The 20,674-nt window shown below is 39.4% G+C and overlaps 1 protein-coding gene across 4 annotated transcripts in view; it reads right to left on the reverse strand.

Annotated features, from left to right (window-relative positions):
• The window catches only part of ZNF461 (zinc finger protein 461), a 76,192-nt gene that overhangs the window by 45,752 nt on the left and 9,766 nt on the right, over positions 1-20,674 (reverse strand). For 2 of the 4 annotated variants that reach the window (XM_040632809.1, XM_040632808.1), the window contains exons 2-3: positions 7,771-9,427; positions 5,555-5,639 (exon numbers count right to left, since the gene is read on the reverse strand). Coding sequence is in view for 2 of the 4 variants with exons in the window: in XM_040632808.1 (XP_040488742.1) it covers positions 5,555-5,563 (9 nt within the window). In the remaining 2 variants the exon portion in view is untranslated. Of the gene's footprint in view, positions 1-5,554; positions 5,643-7,770; positions 9,428-20,674 lie in introns of all 4 variants that reach the window. The other 2 variants (XM_008712205.2, XM_008712203.2) reach the window with 1 other exon arrangement.

Consider the following 20,674-nt stretch of genomic DNA (forward strand, 5'->3'; position numbering starts at 1 on the left):
TAAATAAAATATTTAAAAAAAAAAAAAAAAAAAAAAAAAGCTCAATGAATCCCAAGTAACATAAAAACAAAGAATGCTAGGGTTGTCTGGCTAGCTCAGTTGGAAAAACATGGGACTCTTGATCTCAGAGTTGTGAGTTTGAACCCCACATTGGGTGCAGAGATTACTTAAATAAACTTAAAAAGCAAACAAACAAAGAATATTATACCTATGACCATTATAATCAACCTGCTGAACACCAAGGATAAGGGAAAAAAAAAAAACTTAAAAGCAACAGACTCCCTTCCCTACAAAAGACACATTATTCAGAGGGGAACAACAACAGGAATCAAAGACTAATTTCCATTAATAACAATGGAGGCAAAAGAACAAAACAGTATCTTTAAAATGCTGAAAGAAAGCTGTCAACCTATAATTCTATATCCAACTAAAATCTTTCAGAATGATGGGGAAATAAAGCTTTGGTGTTGTTGTTTTTTTTTTTAAATTGTTTTTCAAGAGAAATGAAAACTGAGAGGATTCTTCACCAAAAGACCTGTGCTATAAAAAATGTTAAAGCAAGTTCTCCAGGGGGACAAAAATTGATACTAGGTAAAAACTTCTATCCACAGAGGAATGAAGAGTACTATAAAAAATAAATTTGGGGGTAAAAAGAAAAGATATCATTTTCATTTCATAATTTCTTTAAAAGATAACTGACCATTTAAAGAAGAGAAAGCTTTGTGGTTTTAATGCATTTCGAAATAAAATATATGAGAATAGAAAAAAAAGATGTGAAGGGAAAATGGAAGTATCTAGTCATAAGATTTTTGCAGTATTTGTGAAGTTGTATAATTACTGTAAGACTGTAATAAACTCTTTTCAAAAGCATATTGGAAACCTTAGAACAACCTCTAAAACAATAAAAAAGTAAAAACAGTATAGCTAATAATCCTATAATGGACATAAATGGAGTTCTAAAAGGTAGTGGAGATACATGGAATACTAAACAAAGATACAACTTGTCCAAAAGAAGGCAGAAAAATAGGGGGGAAAAAGGAAGAATAGATGACAAGATAATAGATTAAAACCTAATAATTACATTCAATTTAAACAGTTCATGGAGAAGTCAACAAACTTTTTCTGGAAAGGTTCAGATAGTGACTATCTTAGGCTCTATGAGTCACATATAGTCCCTATCACATATTCTTCTTTATTATTTATAACCCTTCAGAAATGCAAAACCATTCTTAGCTTGAGGCTACAGGCTAGATTTGGCCAGCATACCACAGATTGCTAACTCCTGGTCTAGATAATCGAAGGTGGAGATTATCAGACTGCATAAAAAAGTAGGATCAAACTATATGCTGTTATAGGAGATACACTTAAAATAAGTTAAAATAAAAGGATGGAAAAAGATATGCCATGAAATAACAATAAAAGAAAGCTAAAGCAGTTATATTAATAAACAGAATGCAAGAAAAAGAATATTATCAAAAGGAACATTTCATAATAAAGGGATTAATTCATCAAGAAGATATAGGAATCTTGGGACACCTGGCTGGCTCAGTCAGAAGAGTGTGCAACTCATGATCTCAGGGTTGTGAGCTCGAGCCCCCATTGGGTATAGAGATCACTTTAAAATAAATAAATAAATAAATAAACTTTAAAAAAAAAAAAGGACATAGTAATCCTAAATATGCATGCACCTACTAACAGAATTTCAAAACAAAGCAAAACTGACAGAATTGTAACAGACAAATAAACAGCTGTATGTGTAGGTTTCAACAGTCCTCTCCCAGTAATTGATAGACCAAGTGACCAAAAATCAGAAAAGATATATAAGAGTTGAGTACTAATACAAAACACTTGACCTAACTGATAAACACTCTATCCAACAATAGTATAACACCGCTTTTTTTTTTCCCCCCAAATGCACACTGAGCATTCACCAAAACAGTCCACATTTTGGGCCATAAAACAAGTCTCAATAAATTTAAAAGGACTGATATCACAGAGTATGTTCTCTGACCACAACAGAATTATGAATTAAATAAATTAAAAATGAATTCTCAGAAAAATCTGAAAAAGTGCCCCCAAATTTGTAAGTTAAAGAACACTCTTCTAAGTAGCCCATGGGTAAAAGAAAAAAGGGAATTTTTTTTTTTTTAAGATTTTATTTATTCGACAGAGATAGAGACAGCCAGAGAGAGAGGGAACACAAGCAGGGGGAGTGGGAGAGGAAGAAGCAGGCTCATAGCGGAGGAGCCTGATGTGGGGCTCGATCCCATAACGCCGGGATCACGCCCTGAGCCGAAGGCAGACGCTTAACCGCTGTGCCACCCAGGCGCCCCGAAAAAAGGGAATTTTGAACTCAAAAAAGAGGAGAAAATTAAACCTAAAGTATGCAGGAAAAAGGAAAGAATTAGATCAATAATCAATGAAATAGCAATCAAGACAAGGGCAAACTGGAAAGAAAAATCAAAACTAAAAGCTGATTTTTGAAAAGATCAATAAAATTAATAAACTGCTAATATACTCAACAAGAAAAAAAGACAAATTATTAACATCAGGAATTAAGAGAGGGGCATTACTACAGATCTGACAGGCATTGAAAGGATAATAAGGGAATATTATAAACAACTTTACACTAATAAATTTGACATCTAAATGGAAATAAATGAATTTCTTGAAAGACACGAATTACTCAACTAATTCAAGAAGAAATAAAACTGGGGCATGTGGGTGGCTCAGTTGGTTGAGCGTCTGCCTTCAGCTGGGGTCATGGTCGTGGGGCCCTGGGATGGAGCCCCGCATGAGGCTCCGTGCTCATCAGGGAGTCTACTTCTCCCTCTGCCCCTCACTTGTGCTCTCTCCCTCTCTCACAAATAAATAAATAAATAAATAAATAAATAAATAAATAAATAAATAAAATCTTAAAAAAAAAAAAAGAAATAAAACCCCCAAAACCCTATATCAATTAAAGAAATTAAAGTCTCCCCATGAAGAAAACTTCAAATTCAGATGGTGTATTCACTTTCTACTGTTGCTATAACAAATATAGTAGCTTAAAACAACAAATTTATTAACTCAGTTCTGTATGTTAGAAGTCCAACAAGGGTTTCACTAGACTAAATCCAGGTGTCAGCAGGGCTGTGTACCTTTCTGGTGGCTTTAGTAAAGAGTCTATTTCCTTGCCTTCTCTTTGCCTCGTCCAGCCTCTAGAGGCCACTTACATGGATCATGGCCTCTTTCCCCCATCTTCAAAGCCAGTAACATTGCATTTCTCTAATATACACATTATATTCTCACATCTCCCTCTGATCCTGATTCTTCAGATAATCAAAAATAATCTCCCTATTTAAAAATCATTAATTTAATAACACCTGTAAATTCCTTCTTGCCACATAAGGTACCATATTCACAGCTTCCAGGATTAGCACATAGACATCTCTAGGGGTCATTATTCTGCTTACCACAGATGCCTTTGTTGTTGAATTCTATCAGACAATTGAGGAAGAAATAATACAATTCAATAAATTCTTCCAGAAAATAGAAGAGGATGCATTTCCTGACTTACTTGATAAATTAAGGTGTAACAAAGACATTTTCATGGGGCGCCTGGGTGGCACAGCAGTTAAGCATCTGCCTTCGGCTCAGGGCGTGATCCCGGCATTATGGGATCGAGCCCCACATCAGGCTCCTCCGCTATGAGCCTGCTTCTTCCTCTCCCACTCCCCCTCTTGTGTTCCCTCTCTCTCTGGCTGTCTCTATCTCTGTCGAATAAATAAAATCTTTAAAAAAAAAACAAAAAACAAAGACACTTTCACGTAAAGAGAGCTGAGAGTACTTATGATCAAAAGACACAAACTATAGGAAATGATGAAGGAAGATATTCAAGCTAAAAAGAAATGACACCAAACAGAAATTCAGATCTTAAGAGCAATTAAAATGGTATATATGTAGATAAATAAGATACATTTGCAAATAATCCAATAAAGTACTTTTTCAAGATTCTTTTTAATTCCTTTGTTTCTATGGACTTTCCCCTTTTTAAATTTTTATATTGCACTTTTTCTTTCTTTCCTAATTTGCGATTTGTCTTATTATTTTATTAATGATAAGCTGTTCCTGTTTTCTAACACATACAATTTTTATCTTTATAAAATTCCTTCCATATTTCCTTCTGCTTCCTTTCAACTTATATATTTTCATTATTTTTGTTAGAAGCATTAAAGCTGTAACTTTGCCCTTAGAGCCTTACTTTAATTAAATCCCATGGGTTCCAAAATGTAGTGCTATCACAGAGTACCAGAAATTCTTTACTTTTAGATTATATTTCTTCCTTTACCCAGAAGTTATTGAGACAGATTTTACAAATTGTTGGTAAGAGTAACTTTACTTTTATGGTTTTGTTATTAAATCCTAGCTGAATTTCACTGTGTTCAGAGAACATGGTTTATCATTTCTACCTACTTGGACTTTATTGTGGCCTAATATTTTGTTATTTTTCCTGATTGATCTATGGACACTTAAAAAGAATGTATATTCATTATTACTAGGATACAGAATTCCATATCTACTAATTAGGTAGATTTGATGGGAGTGTTTCATCCTTACTAAATTTGTCCACTTGACTTGACTTTGAAAGGATTAGTGTCCTCTACTTTTTTCTTTTATGTGCTTTCCTATTTGCTCAAGGAAATGTGATGCTATATATGTGATGCATGTGTATTTATAACTATGTTATTCTGTTTTGAAATGTATACCTTAGAATTATATGGCATCCTTCTTTGCCATGTTTAATAGTGTGAGATGGCCTGAATTTCTGTGTTTTTAGTTTCTATTTGTCTGGTATAATTTATCCATCCTTTCATTAAACTTTCTGAGTCACTTAAGTGTCTCAGAGTCTCTTAAGTGCAGAGAATAGAGTTTTTCTTTGAGACTCAATCTAAAAGCCTTTTTCTGAGTTAAAATTCATACACATTTATTGATAGGACACATATTTGGTTTTTGCTCTTAGTTTTATCTTGTAATTGTTTTGTTCATTTGTTCACACGTATGTGTATATATATCTGTGTACCTTAAAACTTAAGTCTGGTATTATATAAATGTATTTTTTTTTCTCTCTTACTACAAGTTAAGTTCCACAAGGGATGATTTGTACATGTGTTATTTTTTTCCCCCACCAATTTATTCGTAGTTACCTAGAAGAGTGCCTGTCACATAGTAGGTACTCAATAAATATTTGTTAAATCACCTCATCAAATCAAAGTTCTAACAAGAGAGACATCAACAGTTCCTTCAAAAGAATACTATTTCTGTTCTCTCCTTCTCCTGGCAGAGTCTGAGCATATGGGAAATGAAAAATGATTAACTGAATGATTGTAAGAACACTGGTTAGAAAGGAGAGGAGCAAAAAGGAAGACCTTCAAGTTTTGAAACCAACACTACTCACTAGTAAGTTATTGTATGATATTCAGTCAGGCAACAGTATCAAGATAAAGAATGCAAATATTCATATGACTATAGAAAAAAAGGACATCAATTAGGAACAAAAAAAATATCAACTTACATGGGCCATGGTTTTTTTAAAAATTCAAAGTATTAGTCCTCTTCTTAGTTCCACTTTAGGAGAAACTCACAGTCCAAAGAAAACACTGCTGGATGAGAGGGGTTTAAAAAAAAGACATGAGATGATCTTGCTTCTTAGCTCCCAGAGTGCTAATATAGAATGACATTTTTCTTCCCCCTTCATGTCTCCTATGCCCAGTCCCCATTCACACATATATAAAAGATTCGAGGGAAATCGGACAAATCCCAACCTTACTCAAAACAAGAAGGGAAGCCAGGTATAGGAGGATGGATTCAGAAAGAAAGACTGGGCCCAGGCTTTTTAGCAGGAAAGATTTAGAGAGGCAGACCAGTGTCCCAACCCTATGATAAAAGGGACCCAACCAACCTGTTCAGACCTATTCTGACAAGATCGTCACTGAATTAAGAGGAAAAAGAAAAGGAAATGGACATTACAAAAAGATTAGAGAAATAGAAAACGACCCAAAAGCCCTAATGCATGACTCACAGGAATTTCAAAAATAGAGACTGATGGAACACAGACGAAAAAGAGGAAATAAATAGAACAAAAACGTCCAGACTAGGGGCGCCTGGGTGGCGCCGTCAGTTAAGCAATAGACTCTTGATTTCAGCTCAAGTCATGAGATCCAGACTGTGTTGGGCTTTGCGCCTCGCCTGGAGCCTGCTGAAGATTCTCTCTCTCTCCCTCTCCCACTAGCCCCCCCCAACCTCTGCACACACATGCACATGAGCCCTATCAGTAAAAAATAAATAAATAAAAATTAAAAAATTCCAGACCAAAATAAATACTTGAGACTTTATTTTGCAGTACTGGTGAGAACTAAAAAAGCACACCTGGAAACATCCTGGAAAATCTTATGAAATTTATTCCTGAATACAGACAAAAGACCTAAATACCCTGCAATAAAGAATTACAAAACAACGTGTATTGTGGTCTAACCTTTCGGGGAAAAATACATACATACATATGTAAGCATATATGTATGCATATAAGAAGGGTGAAAGTATTTGTAATAAAATGCTCAAAGTGGGGGCACCTGGGTGGCTCACACAGTTGGTTATTCATCTCACTCTTGGTTTCGGCTCAGCTCATGATCTCAGTGGGATCAAGCCCTGTGTGGGGCGGCTTGTCCCTCTACCTCTGCTCCTCTCCCTGCTCATGTGGTCCCTTTCTCTCAAATAAATAAATAAATAAATAAATAAATAAAATCGTTTTTAAAAAATGTTTAGAGTGGTTGAAGAATTATAGATAATTTTTACTTTAAATGAAGAAATATAACAAAGGAATTTTAGAAGTTTATATGAACATTCCAGGTAAGTAGCAGCACCTAATCATCTTAGACACTGATTTTAGATGTGCAACAGCGTCACTCTTTCCTCCTACCCTAGGTGTTTCTAAGGAGAATGGCAGAAGTAGTGAGGTAGAGAAGAACTAGGAGACACCAGGCTTTTCCTAAGTAATTTCTAAACCCAGTGTGGAGCTGAACTCACATCTGCAAGATCAAGAATCCCATGCTCTACTGACTGAACCTGCCAGTGCCCCCAACCAGGCCTTTCTTGAAGCTCAAACTTTGTGTGACCTTGTGTGTGATGTGGAGTAGACATTGTCTGTGACCATGATAACTATGATTCTATGACACGTACTGATGTGTTTGAGCTCTACATATAATTGTTGGGGATGAGGGCTAAGTGGGCATAAGGGCAGTCTGTGGTTGGGGAGTGGTTGTTTTTGTTTTACTATATATGTGTCTGTGGTTCTGGGATAATGATAAACGTGGGTTGGATTACGTCCATTTAGCTTTGTATTGTATGAATCTACAGTTGAATACTGTAATGTCTCCCTAACTGCCTGATTATATAAGCCTGGGTGTAACGCTTTGTGTAGTTGTGTTTTATTGATTTATTTATGCAAGTATCTGAGGCTTACACAAATAGCCACCCGCAATCATGGTCACAATCACATACAAACTCCATTCACACAAATGGTCACGCAATTACACTGTCACAAAAGCACGCTCCCGAATCCAGTCGCTCTCACGACTAATAGCCAAATACACTTAGTCCGGAAACAAACGCAGTTTCCTTCACGCACTCAAAACCACCCAATCTATCCTCCCTAGAGCAGCTCCCGCACTTTAGAGGCCTAACACTGCAGACACTCCGCTTCCCCAGGCCTGGAGCTCCAGGAGTCCTTACCTTCAGCATCCTCAGGTAGGTCTTTGGTCCAAATTCTGATTCGCATTCCATGCGAGGCCGCACGCCCAGCCTTGCACACTCTGCTGGTCGGGTAAAAAGCCCTCACCTGCTTCCGCGGCCGACTTGTCAGCCAACTTCCCTACCGGAAGTAGCTTTGAACCGCTGTGTCCTCTGGGAAACGTAGTCCGAAAGCAAAGCGCCCGAGAGCTGAAAGAGGTAAATCTTCCGCCAGGTTTCGGGATGAACCTGCGCAGTTTCTCTCGGGCCTGGAGCGACGCTACAAACTCTCCCTTTCCAAGGCTCAGACCCGAATTTGGGGTCTGAATTCGGGTCCTCGGATTCCTCTGAGAGCGGATTTCAAGCCTGGCACCCGGGCTGTCCCTACCTCTCAAGATGGACGCGCACGTGCTGTGGTTTGAGAATTGTCGTCTGATGCGGCGGGATCCGGCCTTCGTCTGTAAGGTGGCAGTGCGAGATGTGTTTTCTGAAGAGTCCGAAGGTGGGACTGGCCGAGGGTGTCTGATCGAGAGGGAGAGGATGTCTGTGTTACACCAACTGAGGGTGTCCTGAGTGAGGAAATTAGTTTGTGAAACGTTTTTGAGACCGTTTGAAATAGCGGTCGTGCTGCTCATGTGGGACCACGCGCAGTGATTGTGAAGTGTGTAATGTAACGTGGCTTAGGAGGGAGGGGCCATTTGAGACCGTGTGATTGATTACGCATGCTTGTGGGCGGCGCGACTCTGCGGGCAGTGAGTTTGTAACGTTCTGTGGGAGGCTGTTTGTTTTTGGGTCTACATGTGACTAGCAGGAGCAGTTGGCTATGGCAGGTGTCCCTCGCGAGAAGGGAGGAGGCTGGTCTCCCTGGTGGATGAAACAGATCCCTGGGCCAGACGGAGCTGATCCTGAGCCTTACATGTATGCGTGAGGGAGGCATGAAGCGATATTGTGGGGTCTAAGTGTGTGTAAGAAACCAGAACTGACCAAGAGGGGTGGGAACTAATACAGACTATCTGCCAGAAGAGACAAATCTAAAGATTTTTAACCTTGCTGAAAGCCCAGAAACCCTATCTCAAAGTGCCATGTGAAGAACTGTATCAGTGAGAACAAGTGGTTGTGTTTCTGGGTCTGATTCTTGGTCACGTGTACAAGTTCGTTTGCATTTGGTATTGTCCAAGGTGTTGAGTGAAATATACAAAGTATGGGAAAGTGGTTTGTAACTGTACCCAAGTCTCTATGAATTGTATGACAATGCAAGGGCAGGTGATTAAACGTTGACTTTGAGGTTGATATATGTGAGTTTGAACTGAGTATGACTGGGAGAGCATGTGAAAGATCTGGTAAATTTGTTTTTGTATGTTTGAGTGTAACTTATGCAAGTTAAAATCTGGATGCAAGATAATGTGTGTGGCTGTGATCAGGATGTAGTAACTACATGAGAGACTGCAGTACTGTAAGTGTGAGATTGAGTACTCTAACCCTCTTTACTTACCTCTAAAAAGATAATGAGGGGCGCCTGGGTGGCTCAGCCCTTAAGTGTCTGCCTTCAGCTCAGGTCATGATCCCAGGGTCCTGTTCAGGGAGAAGCCTGCTTCTCCCTCTCACACCTTGCTTGTGTTCCCTCTCTTACTGTCTCTCTCTGTCAGGGGGAAAAAAAAATCTTAAAAAAAAAAAAAAAAGATGATAGTTAAGCTTCCTGAAGAGTAGGTTTTACTTGAAAATTAAGTTTCCAATGGAAATTTTAAAAAATCTAAGTATAACTTAAAACATAGATTTAAAAAATATGAACTAATTTATTGTGATGAATGCAAAATGATCATAAAGATTTTTTTTAGATCTCTGTTACAGGGTAACAGAGTATGGTTAGTATTCTTTGGTGGAAGTGTAATAGATGGGAAGTCTAACTTCTCACTCAGTCTGTATAAGTGAAAGAGTTCTAGTCAAATGAACGAAAGCCTAACTTGAATAATAAAAAGTCATGGACTGTCAGACAATCTCGGACTTGACCCAATATACAGACCCAGAACCCCTTGAACGAAAAGCCCTGCTACACTGCCAAAAATTTATGCTGATAATTTTCCCCCATGCCTTCCTAAAGGAACCCACAGCCTTTATCAGGGTGACCATACATTGAGGAAAAGGAAATTATCAGACCTTGGACACTGGCTTTGAGCTGTCACTAATTCCAGGAGACCCAAAACCTCACAGTCAGGGTAGAGGCTTAAGGAGGTCTGGTGATCAATGTTGTTTTAGCTAAAATCCATCTCACAGCAGACTCAGGGCTGCCTGAACCCATCCTGTGGTTTTTCCCCCAGTTCTGGAATGGATAACTCAGCAACTGTCTCTCTGCCTATTGAGTGAGGAAAGGACAAGTGAAAACTACTAAAACTGCCTCTGCCTAAAAAAATAATAATAATAGACCAAAAAAATACTGCATACCTGGAGGGATTGCAGACATTAGTGCTACTATTAAGAACTTTAAAGATGCACAGGTGGTGATTCCCACCATATCCTCATTCAGCTTGCCTATCTGGTCTCTGCAGACAGAGAAATCTTGGAGAATGACACTGGGTTTTCATTAGCTGGTGGTGACTCCAACTGCAGCTGTTTTACCAAATGTGATTTCATTACTTGAACAAATTAACACATTCCCTAGTATCTGCTATGCAATTACTGATCTGGAAATTTTCCCCCCTCCATCCCTGTTAATAAAGACAACCAGAAGCAACTGTTTGCATTTGGCAAAAACAAGTAATATACCTTCAGTGCCCTACCTCAGGGGTACATCAGCTCCCCAGCCCTATAATTTAGTTTATATGTATAATAATTTAGTTCACGGGGATCTTAATTATCTTTCCCTTCCACAAGATGTCACACTGGTCAATTACATTCATGACATTATGCCACTGGACCTAGCGAGCAAGAAATGGCAACTACTCTAGATTTACTGACAAGACATCTGGGTATCTGGGTTGGGAAATAAATCCAACAAAAACTTAGAGGCCTTGTACTACCTCGGTGAAATTTCTAGGGATCCAGTGGTGTGGGGCATGTCATGATATCCCTTCTAAGGATGAAGGAGAAGTTGTTGCATCTGGCTCCTCCTACAGCTAAAAAAGAGGCACAAAGCCTAGTGGACCTCTGGATTTTGGAGGCAACCTATTCCTCATTTGGGTGTGTTATTTCAGCCCGTTTACCGAGTGACGTGAAAAGCTGCTAGTTTTGAGTAGGGCCCAGAACAAGAGAAGGCTCTGTGACTCTGCAACAGGTCCAAACATCTATGCAAGCACTTTGCCTCTTGGGCCATGAGGCCCAGTAAATCCAAGGGTGTTTGAAATATCAGAGGCAGATAGTGATGCTGTCTAAAGCCTTTGGCAGGACCCTATAGATGGGTCACAGTGCAGGCCCTTAGGATTTTGAAGCAAAGCCATGCCATTCTCTGCAGTTAACTACTCTCCTTTTGAGAAACAGGTTTTGGTCTACTACTGGCCCTTAGAGACTAAACCATGGGCCACCAAGTTACTATCATAAACTGGGTGTAATCTGACCCAAGAAACCATTAAATTGGGTGTACATAGCAGCACTCACATAAAATGGAAGTGTTATATAAGTGATTGGGTCAAGTATGCCTTGAAGGCACGAGTAATCCTACTGGTCAGAGCTTTGAGCAGTGCACCTGGTTTTTGTTTTGTTTTGTTTTTGCTTGGAAGAAGAAGTGGTCAGATGTGCAATTACATACTGATTCATAGGCTGTGGCCAGTGGTTTGGCTGGGTGGTCAGGAACTTGGAAGGAACATGATTAGAAAATTCATGCAAAGGAAGTCTGGAAAAGAGGTACAGACCTCTCTGAATGGGTAAAAGTGAAGCTCTTTGTGTCCCATGTTAAATGCTCAGCAGAGGAGGATTTTAATAAAGTGGATGGGATGACCCAGTCTTTGGACACTAGTTGGTTTCTTTCCTCAGTCACCCCTGTCATCACCCAATAGTTTCTTGAACAAAGTGGCCACAGTGGCAGTTATGGCAGTTCAGCAACATGGGTGTCCACTCATTAAGGCCAACCTGGTTACAGCTACTGCTGAATGAAGTCTGCCAGCAGCGGAGACCAACACTGAGTCCCCAATATGACACTATTCTCTGGTGGCAGGTTGATTACACTGGACTGCCTCCATCATGGAAGGGGCAACATTTTTTTTTTCCTACTAAAGCAGACACTCTGTATCCAGATCATTCTGGATACAGATTTGCCTATACTGTACATAATGCTTCTGCCAGTAGACTTACAGAATGCCTTATCCACAATCATGGTATTCTAAACAGCATTGCTTCTGATCAAGGAACCCCTATCACAGTAATTGAAGTGCAGCAGCAGGCCCATCCTCATAGAATTCACTGGTCTTCCCAAGTTCCTCACCATTCTGAAGCAGCTGGCTTGACAGATGGAATAATGTTTTGAAGACTCAGTCACAATGCCAGCTAGGTGGCAGTATCTTGCAGGGCTGAGGCATGCTTCTGTAGAAGGCTGTGTATGCTCTGGTATCAGCATCCAGTATCTAGTGCTGTTTCTTCCATAGTCAGGATTCACAAGGCCAGGAATCAAGGGGTGGAAATGGGAGTGTCACCACTGACTATTACCTGTAGTGACCCAATAGCAAAATTTTTGCTTCCCCTCCCCACAACCTGCGCTCTGCTGCACAGAGGTTTTAGTTCCAAAGGGAGGAATGCTTCCACCAGGAGATACAGTGATTCCATTCAACTGTAAATTAAGACTGCTACCCAACCACTTTGGGTTTCTCATCCCTCTGAATCAAAAGACAGAGAAGGGAGTAAGTGTGCTGGCTGTGGTGATTGATCTTGACTACCAAAGGGAAGTTGGAGTGCTACTGCACAATGGAGATGAGGAGGAGTGTGTCTTGAGTACAGGAGATCCTTTGGGGCATCTCTTAATATTACCCTGCCCTATGATTAAAGTGAATGGCAGACTACAAACTATAAAAGACAGGATTACTCGTGGGCCAAACATCCAAGAATGAACGCTGGGTCACCCCACCAGGTAAAGAACCATGACAGCTGAGGAGCTTGCTGAGAGCAAAGGGAATATGGAATGGGTGGTAGAAGAAAGTAGTTATAAATGCCTACTACAACCATGTGACCAGTTTCAGAAATTAGGACTATGATTGTCAATGAGTGTTTATTTTGTTGTGTGTTTGTATGTATGTATATAAATATCTTTGTTCCTTTTTTTATACCGTTATCATGTAATATAAGATGTATTGACCTTACAGTATGTACGTATTGTTAACTTTACATCATAATATTTAAGTTATGGGTTATAAGGGAGAAAAGTAAACATCCTGCAAGACTTTGCACTCTCTTCTCGGGAAGGGATTCGTGTATTTTCTGGTTGTATGCAGGCCAGTTGTATCATGTTAAGTGGATGTATGACCTTGTTACTGTTTTTATGCAGATATTAAGTATGGTTTACAGGGAGATGCATATAGGTGCCAAGTTGACATGGGGTGGACTTATGATGCCTAATTTTGTGCAACTTGGCTGGGCCATGATGCCCAAATATTTGGTCAAATATCATTCCAGATGTTTCTGTGAAGGTGTTTATTAGATGAGATTAACATTTAATTTAAATTAAAGCAGATTACCCTCCAGAATGTGGGTGGGCCTCATCCAATCAGTTGAAGGCCTTGATAGACTAAAGACTGCCCTCTTCCTGAGCAGAAAGGAACTCTACCAGCTGACAGCTTTTGGACTCAAATCGCAGCTGCTCCCTGGGTGTTCAACCTACTGACATGACCTACAGATTTTGGACTTAACAGGCTTCCACAACCTCATAAGCCAATTCCTTAAAATCTCTTTCTTAACCTCTCTCTTTTCTCTCTCTCTCAATACACACATACAGACACACACATACAGACAGACATATACATCCTGTTGTTTCTGTTTCTCTGGAGAACTCTGACTAATACACTATTATAAGGACGTGTATTGTCTAATTTAATCTTCATGAGAACTCTGTGAGGGAGGTATTACCATCCCCAGTAAACTGCTTAGGCAAGTGAGACATCAAGGGCTGAAATAAGTTGTGAAATGTCACAGAGTTCTTGAGAGATGAAACTAGAACTTGAGTTCCAAGTCCTCAATCTTTATTTAACTACCAGATTCTACTATTTTCCAACTCTATACCCTCTGCTGTATTTCACTAAGCCATTCCTGATGAGATCTCTCTTTGACAATTAAATTGAGGCCAAAATCATGATTATAGTGTGGTCTATCATATCTTATTTAACACACTGTTTATTCTGAACCTTTTTTTTTTTTACTAATTATCAAGAATTCTTTTTAAAAATTATTTATCTATTTGAGAGAGAGAGCAAGCACACATGAGCAGGGGGAGGGGCAAGGAGAGAGAGAAGCAGACTCCCCACTGACTGGAGAGCCCAACTTGGGGCTCGATCCCAGGTCACTGGGATTATGACCTGAGCCAAAGGCAGACATTTAACTGACTGAGCCACCCAGGTGCCTATATTATCAGGAATTCCTCAGTGAATATCCTTGTAATACTTATTTATTTTTAATTCTTCCTAAGACAAAGTATCCTAGAAGTGGGATTTCTGTGTAAGACATTGGACATGCCTATAGTATACAAGAAGTTGTGCCTGTGTACTTGGAAGAAACACAGATGAATAAGATATAATTGCTACCTAGAATTCTTCCATTAAAAGACATAAAACAACTAGACCAGGGTTTGAGCCTCTTAGCTCTTCTCTAGGCAGAAAACCCCTAGGTATGCTTGGAAAGAAACTGTTAGAAGGGACATAAGAGAAATCATTCCTAGCTAACTATATTTAGAATATGCTGAGCTATAAATCTAACCTAAAGACCCACAACAGAATTTTTTTCACCTATTTTTTAAGAACTTCACTTTAATAAAATTTTTTATAACATAATCTAAAATCAAGACATTCTTGTTTCTTGTGAAGAAAATAGGAAGTATACTTAAATTTATGTAAGTTATGGAAGTATACGTAAACAAGTCAGTATCACAGACTAGAAATCAATAATTTTAACATTTAGAAGTAAAATTCCAGATATTTTTCTATTGCTGATGTCTGACATTCTATCTGTAATGATATAGATGACCTTTTGGTACATGGAATAGTTGTACATGTTGTGTAGTAACCTGCTTTAGCTACTGTCAGTATATTTTGAATTTTTCTTTTTTTTTTTTTTTTGTTATTCTTCAATTTAATTTTTAATGACCACGTAATACCTTATTGTGAGGAAGTTCTGGAATGTATTAAATTTGTATATTCTTGCTAGACTCAGAAAGCTGAACCATGCCAGAGAAATTCCTTCTATATGCTGCCTAGCTCCCACATCTGGCCCACCTTCCCCTTTCTTCCAGGGTCATATGGAGGGGTTTGTGGAGTTGGAATGTTTTTGTTGTTTGCAGGACTGTCAACTTCCAAAGACGTCCATCAAGTTCTTCAAGGTAAAGGGTGAGTGCCTGAACACTGTTCAGAAGGATGTAACTACAAGGATGGGATGTTGGAGCCTGGTTTTGCCCATTAAGAATATTTTCGCTCATTGTTTATAATCTGCCTACTGGAAGTATCCTTCTTCAATATGAATCTCTGGAGAGTCATTGATGAACTGATTTGGCATTTGTGTAATTGGATACAAACAACTGCATTTTGTTTTTACTGGGGCTTCATTTTCTTGATACCTAAGGTGATTTGATCTTCCTCTGGCCATTCATCCCTGATTGGCAGCACCTCAGCAGACCCAAGTCCCATTTCATTTCCTATATATAGGAGTTTATATCTCTAAGCCAGATGTGATTTCCTTATTAGAGGAAAGGAGACAGCCCTGAATGGTGGAGAAACCAATGAGTAAACAGCTTCAGGAAGAGGGAAGCCATTGCAGGTAAAAGCCCAGCTGATGTGAAGAGCTAGAACTTTAAGGTGTTGAGAAGCTTTCTTTAGCGTGAATTCTCAAAGACACATCGCCATCATCCCCATTCTGTCACTGTGTCTGTAGCTACTTCTATAATATTTTGTGAATATAAAAGAAATAAATACAGAGCATTAAAATTCAGAAAACAGTGGGAATCCTAAAATAACAATAATCCACTATGAACATTTACTGTAAATCCCTTTACCCTCCCTGTATTATAGACTTTCCTTTCAAAAACAGAATTGGCTACATGTGGCTATTCTGAAACCTACCTTCCTTGTCTAACACTAGTGAACATTTTTCCATGCCAACAAGTAAAAGTCTAGAGCATCTATTGTAATGTAAAAAACTTCCATTTTTTAAAGATGGAAGTGTATCTTTAGAGTAAATTCCTAATATTGGATGTCAGGTAAATATATACTTGAACAGCAGTGGTTTGAACTGTGCAGGTCCACTTATAGGCAATAACTATTGTTATTGGTAAGGATTCCAGTCAACAGTAGGCTATTAGTAGTTAAGTTTTGGAGGGAGTCAAAAGTTACATAAGATATTCAACTGCACAGAGGATAAGCATCCATAAACCCCTGTGTTGTTCAGGGTCGAATGTAGATAATTTGGGGTTTTTAAAATGTAGATAGTTTTTAAACATACTGTTATATGCCCCACATATATTGCTTGTACCAGCAATATATGATACTGCCTAATCCCCTGTATATTAGTTTTCTGGGGCTGCTAACTGTAACAAATCATCACAAACAATAATTGTTTTCTCTTGTAGTTCTGGGGTCAGAAGTCCAAAATCAAGAAGTCATTAGAGCCAGACTCCCTCTAAAGACTCTAAAGAGGGAGTCTTGAGGGAAGAATTAGGGAAGAATCTGTTCTTTGCTTCTTCCACAATCTGGTGGCTGTAAGTATTCCTTGACTTGTGGCCCCATCACTCCAATTTCTGCCTCCATGGTCCCATTGCCTCCTCTTCCTCTGTCAAATCTTTCTCTGACTCACCCCTACAAAGACACTTATCATTGGATTTAGGGTCCATCCAGACAATCCAAGATAAACTCTTTATCTCAAGGTCCTTAATTTAATTATATTTAATTTAATTAATTCTTAATTTCTTTTTTTTTTTTTTAAAGATTTTATTTATTTATTTGACAGAGATAGAGACAGCCAGCGAGAGAGGGAACACAAGCAGGGGGAGTGGGAGAGGAAGAAGCAGGCTCATAGCAGAGGAGCCCGATGTGGGGCTCGATCCCATAACGCCGGGATCACGCCCTGAGCCGAAGGCAGACGCTTAACCGCTGTGCCACCCAGGCGCCCCTAATTAATTCTTAATTTCTAAATTAACATTCATAAATTCCAGAGATTAGGACCTAGACATATCTTTTTTGTGAGTCACCATGCAGCTATTATACCCTGTCTTACTAACACTATGTTATTATACTTTAAAATTTTTGCCATTCTGATAGGTGGGAAATGGTGCCAGTATCATTTTAATTTCCATTTCTCTTTTCATAATTTAAGTGTTACTTTTACATATTTTTTGTGAATTGTTTGTTCCTTTTAACCATCTTTCTGTCAAATTTTTTGGTATTTCCCTCAATTTTAAGAGTTTTTTTTTTAAATTGAGGTGTAAATTGACATATAACATTAGTTTCAGATGTACAACATAATGATTCAAAATTTGTATATATTGTGAAGTGAAGAGGGTTTTTTTAATATTAGGAATTATTATGGACTGAATTATGTCCCCACCCCCAATTCCTAACATTGAGGCCCTAATCCCTTGCCCCATACCTTAGAATGTGACTTTATTTGGAGATAGGGCCTTTAAAGAGTTAAGTTAAAGTGAGGCTGTTAGGGACCCCAATCCCATCCAAGTACTAACCAGGCCCGACCCTGCTTAGCTTCTGAGATCAGACTATCGGGCAATCAGGCGTTCCAGGTGGTATGGCCCGTAGACTAGGGACCCTAATCCAATCTAACTAGTGTCCTTATGCAAAGAGGAGATTAGGGTATACAAAGAGACACACCAGGGGTGCATACATACAGAGAAAAGACCACATGAGGAGTCAGTGAGCCATCTTCAGGCCAAGCAGAAGAGACCTCAGGAGAAAGTAAACCTGCCAATACCTTCATCTTGGACTTCAGCTTTCAAACTGTGAGAAAAGTAATTTTTGTTGTTTAAACCACCCAGTTGGTGGTATTTGGTTGTGACAGCCCTAGCAAACTAATACAGGAATATTAGCCCTTTATTTGTGATACACCTTGCAAATATTTTTTTCCCAATTTGTGAGTTGTCTTTTGATTTTATGTTTTTTTCCTAATGTAGTCAAATCTGAATATTTTCTTTTATTGCCTGTTTTCTGAATCATAGTAAGAAAGTTCTTTCTTTTATTGAGGTTAAAGAGGGATTCACTGATGCTTTTCTCTAAGACCTATGTGGTTTCATTTCTTATGTTTACATTCCTAATCTATTTGGAGTTTATTTTTGTGGTAGGATAATGTAAGGTATGGATATAATTCTATTTTTTCCCACATGGTAAACCAGGAAACTTGTCCCAGCTATGTGCTTATATTTTAATTTTTTATTTTGAGATTATAGATTTACATGCAGTTGTAAGAAATAATATAGAGATCCACATAACCTTCACCCAGCTTCCCTCAATGGTTATTTCTTGTAAAATTATAGTACAATATCATGACCAAGATATTGATATTGATATACTCCACAGAACTTATATCCTTTGCCAGTTTTACATGCACCCATTTGTGTATCTATGTGTATATTTAGTTCTTTGCATTCTTATTATTTGTGCAGAGTCATGTGACAACCACTACCATCATGATTCAGAACAGTTCTATCCCAAGGATCCCTTTTGCTACCCTTTTATAATCACAGCCACCTCCTCTCCACCCAATTCCTGGCATCCTCTAACCTGCTCTCCACCTCTATAGTTTTGCACTTTAAGAATGTTATATAAATGGACTCATACAGATTATAACTTTTACGAGATTGGTTCTTTTTCAGTTAGCATAATTCCCTTGAGATCCACCCAAATTGTGTGTTTCAATGGTTCATTCCTTTTTATCGCCAGTGGTTTTCCATGGTAGAGATAAACCCTAGTTTGTTTAACCATTTACCTGTTAAAAGACATTTGGGTTATTTCCAGTTTTGGGTTATTACAAATCTACTATGAACATTCATGCATAGGTGTTTGTGTAAACCTGTGTTTTCATTTCTCTGGGATAAATGGCCAAGATCTCAGTTGGCTGAGTCGTATGGTAAGCTATGCACTCACTTTTATTGTGAAACTTCACTTATTTCAATTTTGTTCATTCCAAGCTGTGTGGGATTTTGTTTGCAGCATCATTGGTCATAAGGAGAATGCAAATTAAATATAAATGTACCATACACACCCATTAAAATGGCTAAAATTCAAAACACTGACAATAATAATGCTGATTGGGTGACGCAACTGGAATTCTCATACACAGCACGTGGGAGCATAAAATGGAACATTCACTTTCAAACACTATTTTGCAATATTTATTAAATCTACACATTTACTTTCTAACCTAGCAATTCTATTTTTGGGTACATAACACAAACAGCTGATTTCATATGCATGCCAAAGACTGACACAAGAATGTTCATAGTAGCTTTACTCATAATAGCCAAAAACTGGAAACTCAAATACTCCATCAACAAGAGAATGGATAAATAAATTATGGTACATTCAGATAATATAATACTATGTTAAGTTACAAGCTACTGCCATGTACAGCTCGGTGCCTGTTACGGATACAATGTTGGATAAAAGAGGCCAGACACAAAAGTACATACTGTATGACTGCAGTTCTGTAAAGTTCAATTATTGTGATAGAGGTCAAAATAATGGTTAACTTTGAGGTATATTGATTGGGAAGAGACATGAGGGAGGCCTCTGAGATGTTGGAGTTTATCTTTATCAAATGGTGGTTGTAAGGGTTTATAAAATCATTAAGCTATGATTTTAAGATCTGTGTTCTATTTTGTGCAAAAGTCTTATTTAAAATGAAGGAAAAGGGGGAGGAGTTAAGATGGCGGAGGAGTAGGGGACCCCTTTTTCAGCCGGTCCCCTGAGTCGAGCTGGATAGGTACCAGACCAGCTTAAACAACCACGGAATCAGCCTGAGACGCAGGAAGATACATCTGGATCTCTACAAATGAACATCTCCAGCGCTGAGTATTGAGGTACGAAGCGGGGAGCCCTGAAACTGCGCACAGATATCGGAAGATAAATGGATGGGGGAGGGAGCCGCCGCGTTCAGGCATCAGGAAGTGGTAGCCACCCGCACGGGGGAGCGGGCAGACTCACAGACGGCACCCGCGAGAGAGCAGACTGAGACCGTTGAGCCGGGAGCGCTCGCCACCAGGCATCTCGCGGAACACCGGAATCCCGGTGTGCTCACGGGATCCAGACTGAAACCGGGAGCTCCCGGAGCGCTCGCAGGGCAGCTGGCGGGCCACCTGCACAGGGGAGCGGGCGGACTCGAGGTCAGCACGCCCGAAACAGCAGACTGAGACCCTGAACCAGGTGCGCGCGCCACCAGGCTTCTCACGGAACTCCGGAATCGCAGTGTGCTCACCGGGCATAGACTGAGACCCGGAGATCCGGGAGCACACGGGGGCGGCTGGCGGCTGGCGGTGTTAGAATCACAAAGGACAGAGACGCGCCGGCACTGGAAGTGAGGGCAGGGACGCCGGGTGTGGGGCGCACATCCCGGGATGCTACAGGGTTGAGCAGAACCAACAGTAACGGAGTTAAAGTGGCCAGAACATCAGTGGAGAATGGGCCGCAATCCCTCTGTTCTGTGACAATCCAGCCTCTGCTGCTCTGACTCTCAGAAGAGGCATAGCCGGCCGCCAGGGAAAGCCGCCAGAGAACAAAAGCCTGGA

This window comes from Ursus maritimus, unplaced genomic scaffold (assembly GCF_017311325.1).
Source record: "Ursus maritimus isolate PB19 unplaced genomic scaffold, ASM1731132v1 scaffold_19, whole genome shotgun sequence".
NCBI lineage: Eukaryota > Metazoa > Chordata > Mammalia > Carnivora > Ursidae > Ursus > Ursus maritimus.